Consider the following 9,512-nt stretch of genomic DNA (forward strand, 5'->3'; position numbering starts at 1 on the left):
CTGCATGCTGGACCAGGCGTCTTCTTTTGGCAGGCAGCCACATAGACAGCCACATCGACCAATACATGCGACCGCAGACCAGTACATAACCACAGAACACAACAAGAAGTGTTTGACTTTTTCTAGAGGAATAAAAAACAGAGGCCCAGAAGAAAAAAAACCTTAATGAAGGAATGAGAGTAAACCAATGCACAACTCTACTGTGCTGCTAGCCGGAATATGAACCGGAACACTGTGGTGAGAGGCGAGTGCACCAGCCACCCATTCCACCCAAACATTAAGATGCACAGCCCCAGCCATCGGTACACATACATGTATTTGTTTGTCCAATTTATGAACCACAGTTTGAACAGTTTTAGCAGTTGTCTCAATGTTGTTTATATATCAATTAGCAATTGCCATGTTAATGATAAAGTGCTTGAGTTTGTCGAACACAAGATCTGCAAAAAGGTACTCAATATTTATCTGTGGTTCAACTGCAGAGCTGCCGACTCTGCCTGATTCTGCAGAAAGTTCCCTGAAAAGCAACCAATCTTTCCATGCTCTGATGAACAAATTTGACAATCTACCAGATTATTGATACTTTCCCCGTTAGGCCAAGTAAAATAAATAACATGTTGCTCATCCGGACTTTTTGAAAAAGTTGATGACGGAGGTCCTTGTTATTTGTTATTTTCATTTTTTTTGTGAATTTCTCCAAGATGCCCACCATGTCTAAGATGGCCGCGGTATCATATCTGAAGATGGTTTTATGGTTTTATGAGTATGTTCTGTATGTCCTGAAATTCTGTGTGTGTTTCTGTGTCTATTTTGATACATTGTTATTCTTTCCAAAGAGTTACTTTTGCTTTTGCTCCAAAGTTATTTTGTGTGTGTGGCATCACGCCCTGGTGCATAGAACTGTGGCATGCAAACGTGAAGGGCAAAACGTTTCAAAGTACCAAGTTTCTCATTATGCGTTTTTTTGTAGGCCTACATGTAAGAAGATGATATTGATCAATAAAAATGAAGGGTACAATTGAAATAGCTATCAATAATATGTATTAAAACAAAATGATTTTTTTTAAATTTTGTTATTATTATTTTTTTTAAAAATAACAAGTATTTAAAAAACTGGTGCGGGCGCTAAAATCGAGGTGGGCAGGGACGAGCAACATGTTATTTATTTTACTTGGCCTTATGTGGAATGTCATTCTAAATATCTCCCTGATTGGTGTACACAATCTACCTGCTTGCAAGTTACAAATGTTGTAAGCTCTGCAACTGGTGTCTTTGTAACTAAAAGTGTACCAATGAGTGTGGTTGTGCACTGTTAAAGTGTTCAAAAACTCTTGCTCGTTACTTGTTATGGATTTTCCCTTCCATCAGTTCTTACTCAACGGTGAAGGGAGAACTGATACCCCACCTCGTCAAGAAACAGTTCTCACGACGCAAGACAAATCAAGAAGTTCCCACAGAACCTGACTCATTAGAACCTCTGGACATTGAAGACACTGAAGGTAAATAAACTTCCACCGGACTCCCTTTTCATCCTCAATTCCCCTTGACTTTAAAAATAGGCGGATGTGTCGCGTCAGAAATCATTCTTTATTGATCCCTTGGGTGCAAACCAATGTCAAACGCAGATGTCTGCCCCAGTCACCATTTTGGGAGTCAATTGTTTGAGAGCAGGGCTGATACTTCCTGAAGGCAACAATGTCGATTGCCTCCATTCCCCCAGTTCATTACCTTGGTGCCCTTGAAATGATCAAGTAGAAATTTACAAGTTTCTCATAGGTAGCCCTCATAAAGAAAATGCCTTGGTGCCCTTGCCCCTTTAAACAACGAAGCATGCAGGCCTTTGAGAGGTACATGTTTATAAGAAACAGTTACTTTTAACTTTTTCTAATAGAGTGACATGTTTTGCTTCATTAGATATTTTCAACTATGATAAAGAAGACGACATGACCAAGAAAGTTCGAACAATGTCGTCATGGAACGAACACACGGGGGCCATGTCCGACTATTTCCAAGAGGGAGACACGTTACGCTGTCACACGTACGTCATGGACAGTGGATTCTGCATCAGAGCAAACACAATGGCAGCTTACTGTGAGGCTAACAGGCAGGTTCGTAAGTTGGGCGTACAAACGGAGGTACAAGGTGGACTGTTAGGACGCTAGGTGGCAGCAGATTTACCAAGCAACTACTTTGCTCTCGGCATTGTTCTCGGCATTGTGCTCAGAACAGCGAAAACAATGGAAATTTACCATTTAAGTCTGCTGCCACCTATTGTTCCAAAGTCTCTCGTTAAAGTGTTCTGGCGAGCGGACTTACATACATGTGTGCATTGGAATAAAGCTCTGGGCCAAATTTCATAGAGCTGCTTAAGAAGAAACCATTACTTAATACATGTAATAAGGAGTCAAATAAATGGTCCAGGGATCAGAGGTTAGAGTGCCATGAGCGTCACTTAGTGACGGATTTGAGCAGGCTTGACTCTTCACAGAGGCAACAAAGCTGATTGCCTTCATGCCCCTGGTCAGTGCCTTGGTGCCCTCGAAGACTTACAATTTCCCCATAGGGTGCCTCAATGCATCAACTCGGCCTTCGGCCTCGGGGGAAATAGGTGGCTCTTCTGGTCACTCAAAGTCCGTCGTGGGAATAGACGTATACTACCTCGTTGCCAGTCAATATGTGTATACATGTACATGTGAAATGGTATACATGACTATCAGCCACGGGAAGGTCTTTTGTTGAACTCAGTGAGGGCACTGTTTTGACCAACAACTGTTTCGTTTGAATTGACCATTGGTTAATCACTGGCCAATGATTGAAACGGCTATAGTGTTTTTCTCAATGAAGATCCCCTGGAACTGGATTCCTGTAAACTGGCCAGTTTTTTGACACGGCCCTTTAAAGGGATGGTACACATTTGGTAATTGTCAAAGACCAGTCTTCTCACTTGGTGTATCCCATCATAACCATAAAATAACGAGCCTGTGAAAATTTTGGCTCAATTGGTTATCGAAGTTGCGAGAAAATGATGAAAGAAAAAACACCCTTGTTGGACGAATTTGTGTGCTTTCAGATAAGAATAAAAGACTTCTTGCTAGAAGTCTTTTATTATTTTAGTGAGAAATTACCTCTTTCTCAAGAACTATGTTACTTCAGAGGGAGTTGTTTTCCACAATGTTTTATATTATCAACAGCTCTCCAATGCTCGTTACCAAGTCAGTTTTTAAGTTAATATTTGTTTTGAGTAGCTACCAATAGTGTACCTTCCCTTTGATGTTTAATGTTGTGTTTCTTGTCCATCATCATGTAGATCCCACAACAAAAGCAGCTTCTTGGTGATGACCCGTTGTTCCACTCTACAGCTACAATCAAGGCCAAGAGTCAAGTAAGAATCCCCTTTCTTGAACTGGTATATTAAATGATAAAGAGGGGCCCCAAGGTCAAAATCAGTTTTGTGTTGAACTCAATGACTAATAGAGTTTCTATGAAAGGGGGAAAAAATGTTTAAAATCTGTAATCTAACATCAAATTATCGTTTCATTTGATACTCTTTTTGAGTGAAATATGAAACACGATGTCATTGAATACTGACAAAAAATGTGTTGTACTCTCCACAAAGAATTTGTTCTTCAGGTCAAAAGGTCAAATTCAAATGCTATTTTTATTGAACATGGTGGAAGTTCTAATACTTAAAATTGGAAAGACCCATATAAATGATATGTGACGCCGATTGATGTTTTCAGTATGTCAACATTTTTTACACTGAAAGGGTGTAAAAAACGACGGGGTTTTGCACTTTATTCACTTGAAGTCAAATACTTAAAAACTTTCTTTCAACTTTCATGAGAACTGTAACCTTTGGCAAATGAGTTTGTCACAAAACTGAGTTTGATCTGTAAGTATCATGGCATGTCATGGCCCAGTGGTCCAGCTCACCGGACCCAAGGTCTGGTGTGGTCAGCAGCAGAGTGTGGGTTCGAATCCAGGTCATGACACTTGCGCCTTTGAGCTAGGCACTAGGCATAATTGTTTTGTAAAAGTTGGGGAGGTACAGTGCTTTCTGTGTTTCCAGTCAGGCTTCTAGCGGACGAGATACCCATACCTACATCCTTACAGACTGTAAAGGGATAACCCTGTTCAGCTCCAGGAGTACATGTAGGTGACAACATGACCCTGGTGACATCGACCAAATCAGTCGAGTGTAACCATCGCCTTGAATTTGCCGGCACGCCTTGTGATGGTTGGCGATCTCTTCTAAAAAAATATAATATATGAAACATTATTTATGTGATTCCACTTCGTCACCACTGCAACCAAGGCATTCTGTGCCGACTGTCTCCATTCTTTGCTTGCAAATTTTCTTTCGGATTTGGATTTCTACCAATTGAAGCAGTGGCAAATATTGGCGCCTGTTGCAAAATCTCAGCCCAAGTTCTGTCATGCGTGTGTAAAATTATGTCCGATTCAAATTGGCTTAAAGGCAGTGGACACTATTGGTAAATGTCAAAGACTAGCCTTCACAGTTGGTCTATCTCAACATATGCATAAAATAACAAACCTGTGAAAATTTGAGCTCAATCGGTCATCGAAGTTGCGACATAATAATCAAAGAAAAATAACACTTGTCAAACGAAGTTGTGTGCGTTTAGATGGTTGATTTAGAGACCTCAAGTTCTAAATCTGAGGTCTCGAAATCAAATTCATGGAAAATTACTTCTTTCTCAAAACTATGGTACTTCAGCGGGAGCTGTTTCTCACAATGTTTTATACAATCAACCTCTCCCGATTACTTGGCACCAAGAAAGGTTTTATGCCAGTAATTATTTTGAATAATTACCAATAGTGTCCACTGCCTTTAATTTGCATATAGCACCCCTCTGTTGATGCCTTGGATGTTTTCTTTGGTGTGAACAGCCCAAAACTGAATTTTCTTTTTAAAAGACACTTTGTGAATTTAACAGGTGGGACAAGATTCCATGGTAGGGGAAGGGTCGAGCGTCGGAGAGAAAGTTTCAATCAAGCGATCTATCATCGGCAAGCATTGCACCGTCGGAGACAAAGTCAAGATTATCAACTCGGTGCTCATGAATCATGTGACCATCGGCGAGGGGTGAGTTAAAAACTGTTTGAGTAAACTTCAACATTGCGTTCTCTCTCTTTTAGGCACTAGACACTTGTGGTTATTGTCAAAGCCAGGTATTCTCACTTGGTGTATCCCAACATATGCTTATGATAATAAACCTTTGAAAACATGGGCTCAATTGGTCATCGAAGTTGCAAGAGAATAATGAAAATAAAAAACACCCATGTTGCACAACTTGGTGTCCTTTCACATGCATAATAATAGGCTTCAAGACTGAAGTCTTTTATTATTTTAGTGAGAATGTGTAACTCTTTCTCAAAAACTATGTTACTTCAGAGGGAGCCGTTTGCACTGTGTTTTTTGCTATCAACAGCTGGCCATTGCTCGTTACCAAGTATGTTTTCATACTAACAGTTATTTTGAGTAATACTGATAGTGTGCAGTTCCTTTAAAGGGAAGGTTTATGTTTGGTTATCACTTTTGCCTTTTGCCTTCTAGAAAGACTCTGGTAGACTCTGCTAGGCTGAATGCTTGTAACCTTTTAGAAAAACTGTACATACATGTACTATGTTAAGCTAAATTCCTTTAGCTTTCTAGTAAGATTCTACTAGACTCTGCTGGACTTAAAGGGAAGGAACACGTTTAAAAACTGACTTGGTAACGAGCATTGGAAAGCTGTTGATAGTATAAAACATTGTGGGAAACGACTCCCTCTGAGGTAGCATAGATTTTGAGAAAGAGTGAATTTCTCACTAAAGTAATAAAAGACTTCTAGCTAGAAGTCTTTTATTCTTATCTGAAAGCACACAAATTCGTCCAACTAGGGTGTTTTTTCTCTCATCATTTTATCACAACTTCGATGACCAAGTGAGCTCAAATTTTCACAGGCTTGTTATATTATGCTTTTGTTGGGATACACCAAGTGAGAAGACTGGTCTTTGACAATTACCAAACGTGGCTCGGGCCTGCAGTCCATTGTAAATTTCAGGCCTGAACACACTCTTTAGGTTTGAGGTTGTTTGTTTCTGACATTGTTTTCTGATTCTGTTCAGGTGCACCATACAGGGCAGTGTTATCTGTGGAGACACACACATAGGAGAGAGCATTGAGATGAAAGACTGCCTTGTGGGTAGCTCACAGAAACTCTCACCTAAAGGTTAGTTTTTTATAATAATAATAATACTAATATCAAAGTCTTATATAGCGCACGTGTCTACCAAACAAGGTACTCTAGGCGCTGAGTATATACAAACTTTCAGAAAAAAAAAGTAATTGCAGTGATGAGTTCTGAGACCCAACAATTTTTTAGCACCTTATAAGGGTTTACAAGGTGCTACGGCGCATTAAGCAGCCACAGCCAGGAACACCAGGGCGAACCCCTCCCTTTTTTTGATAAGTGCACTGGGTTCTTTTACATGCATTACTTAACACTTGGGACCAACGGCTTGTCCCATCCGAAGGACAAAACAATGGTTAAGTGTCTTGCTTAAGGACACAAGTGTAACGGCTGGGGATTCGAACCCACACTCTGCTGATCAGAATCACCAGAGTTTGAATTCGGTGCTCTTAACCGCTCGACCACGACAGTTTAGGGTCATCTGGTTACAGTCACCTTTAATTGGTGGAGGATAGGGGGCAGTTGGAAGCGGCAAATCTGCTTTAAGGTTTGCCAGACATCATTATTCAATAAACACAAGGCTGGAATGGTTATACTTTATCACCGGCAGTTGATAGGGTTGGATGTGCGTGGTCTGTCTTGACTCTCATGCTAAGCCATTTTGTACGCTGGGTATGGCAAAGATTATTTTCCCAGCATAAACCAAAAAAACGAGAGCTGACCCCCACCCCTCTTAGATATGAGGTCCAGTCTAGGATATTAAGGATGTTCAACTCGCTGTGAGCTTTGCAACTAGGGAAAATGATTAAATATGGAAGTTGTGACTCCTGCATTAGTACATATGGTTCATATTCCATATCAGCTGCTACTTTACTCTCGATCATATTTTCCACTAAGTTGATCGTCCTTTGAAACCATTCAACTGTACTACATTTATGGGTTGTGTGTGGTGGAATAGTTGCTAAACAGCAGTAGCTGTTTGTGTACTGTTTAGATGTATTTACCATTTAACCATTGTGCAGGCTTCCTTATGGTAGATACATGTACTTTACTATCTACTGTTCAATACCACGAGTGGTGATATTACATGTTAAATGGTCATAGAGTAGGAGGGTTGACTGTGTACTGTAGATACATTCACCATGGTACCATATATCAGGCTGGCATACCTTATTTATCATTGGAAACTACATTGGGTGTTATTGAAAGGTCAGACAGTAGGAGGGTTGACTGTGTACTGTGTACATTTGTTACATATTATCATATTGCAGACTGGCATAGTTTATCTATCATTGGAAACCACGATATAAGTGTTATTGAATGGTCATACAGTAGGAGGGTTGAATGTGTTTTGTGTACACGTAAATGTGTGTAACGTAAGATATCATGACGCAGGCTGGAATTTTTATCGATTGTTAAAAACCACAGTATAAAATATTGAATGGTCAGACAGTAGGAGGGTTGACTGTATTCTGTGTAGATGCATTCACCACTGTTCATTGTGTAGGCTGACATATTTTTTAAGCCATTCCTTTTCTCTCTTTTTCCCTATTACAGCTAAATATAGCAATGAGGTCATTGGTGACGCAGACAGGATGATGGAGATATGATGTCACAAGGTCAAGGGTCAAACCAGAAGAGAATGAGATTGCCAGACTCCTGTCATATTCACGGTTTCTTTTATTTATTTTCTAAACTAACTTTAATCATTATTACACCCCTTCAATAATGGTATACCCTCCGGAGTTCAAAGATCACTCTTGATTTTTCAGCAATTGAAAAAAAACTACCAGCTTTTGAAATGAAATTTCCACAGTTTAGTAATACGGTATATACAAATATTGTGGGATTTAAACGGACAGTGAGTTCCAATAACAAACATGTACAATCCATTCAAAGGCATCCAGTTTTTGGTTAGAGTCTTAATACTGAGTTTCTTTTAAATCTGAAGGCTCATATAAAATTGATACAAACCTATACATTCTGTAATTTTCAAGTCAATTGTGTTCAACACAATTTTGCTGCCTAACAGATATGTTCTACATGCTGAAATGCGTTTGACATCTTTTTCACAAAACTGGACTTAACAACATGAATTTGATTCTACTTGTATTTAAGTATTGTTTTGAGTTGGAGTTTGGAAGAAAATTTATCAATCAAAAGCTTGTACTTTGTTTTGCTTCATGTTGTTCCACAGGATGTGTACATGTAGCCTTGTGTGTTTATAAACAAAAATTATCTGAAAATGTGCACAAGGCTGTACAGCTTTGTGTAGTTATCAAATTTGGCCCAAAATGTACACAATGCTATAGCCTTGTGTTAAAAATGCACAAGTATTTAAATGTACGACATGTACGAAAGGCTATAGCAAGTATAGCCTTTTTTACAAATGTTGTGTACAAATTTTACCTTTAAGGGAAGGTACACGTTTGGTGATTACTCAAAACAAATGTTAACTTAAAAACTGACTTGGTAACGAGCATTGGAGAGCTGTTGATAGTATAAAGCATTGTGGGAAACGACTCGCTCTGAAGTAATGTAGTTTTTGATAAAAGGTAATTTCTCACAAAAATAATAAAAGACTTCTAGCTAGAAGTCTTTTATTCATATCTGAAAGCATACAAATTCGTCCAACAAGGGTGTTTTTTCTTTCATAATTTTCTCGCAACTTCGATGACCGATTGAGCCAAAAATTTCACAGGCTTGTTATTTTATACACATGATGGGATGCACCAAGTATGAGAAGACTGGTCTTTGACAATTACCAAACGTGTACCTTCCCTTTAAATGTACACTCAGTGTACTTATTGAGTTTTGCCCTAAAATGTACACAAAGCTATAGCCTTGTGTATTTATCAAGTTTTGCGTGAAAATATGCACAAGACCTTATCAAATTTTGGCCTTAAATGTATGCAATCAACGTTTGCCCTAAAATGTACACAAGGCTATAGCAAAGTTCTAAAATGACATGAAACATCAAAAGGAATAATCACCAAGGCTTACCCCTTGTAATGTAATGTTGGTTTGAATTATATGAGTCATTAAAAGAAATGAGCAACATAACTACCCCTTGTAATTTTAGCTAAAATGATATGAAACATCAAAAGGAGAGTGTAGCAAGCTTACCCATTGTAATGTTGGCTAAGCCAACACATGACAACATTGATGCTGTTCAGTGGATTCCAGAACCTAGCAATCCCAAAGAACTTTCATCATTCCTCGGCACATGCAACTTCTATCTGAAGTTTGTCCCTAATTACACACATATCGCTGAACCTCTTCACATGTTGCTTTGCAATGATACTCCATGGGCCT

The 9,512-nt window shown here is 39.1% G+C and overlaps 1 protein-coding gene across 3 annotated transcripts in view; it reads left to right on the forward strand.

Moving 5' to 3' along the window:
• Positions 1 to 9,260, forward strand: part of LOC139945732 (translation initiation factor eIF2B subunit gamma-like) — a 62,078-nt gene extending 52,818 nt beyond the window's left edge. For all 3 annotated transcript variants that reach the window (XM_071943107.1, XM_071943106.1, XM_071943108.1), the window contains 6 exons: positions 1,369 to 1,499; positions 1,915 to 2,108; positions 3,308 to 3,382; positions 4,959 to 5,107; positions 6,133 to 6,236; positions 7,755 to 9,260. In XM_071943107.1, coding sequence (XP_071799208.1) covers positions 1,369 to 1,499; positions 1,915 to 2,108; positions 3,308 to 3,382; positions 4,959 to 5,107; positions 6,133 to 6,236; positions 7,755 to 7,807 — 706 coding nt within the window. In that variant the 3' untranslated portion in view covers positions 7,808 to 9,260. The remainder of the gene's footprint in view (positions 1 to 1,368; positions 1,500 to 1,914; positions 2,109 to 3,307; positions 3,383 to 4,958; positions 5,108 to 6,132; positions 6,237 to 7,754) is intronic.
• Positions 9,261 to 9,512: the final 252 nt, after the last annotated feature.

The sequence above is a fragment of the Asterias amurensis genome, chromosome 13, assembly GCF_032118995.1.
Source record: "Asterias amurensis chromosome 13, ASM3211899v1".
NCBI classification, from domain to species: Eukaryota; Metazoa; Echinodermata; class Asteroidea; order Forcipulatida; family Asteriidae; genus Asterias; species Asterias amurensis.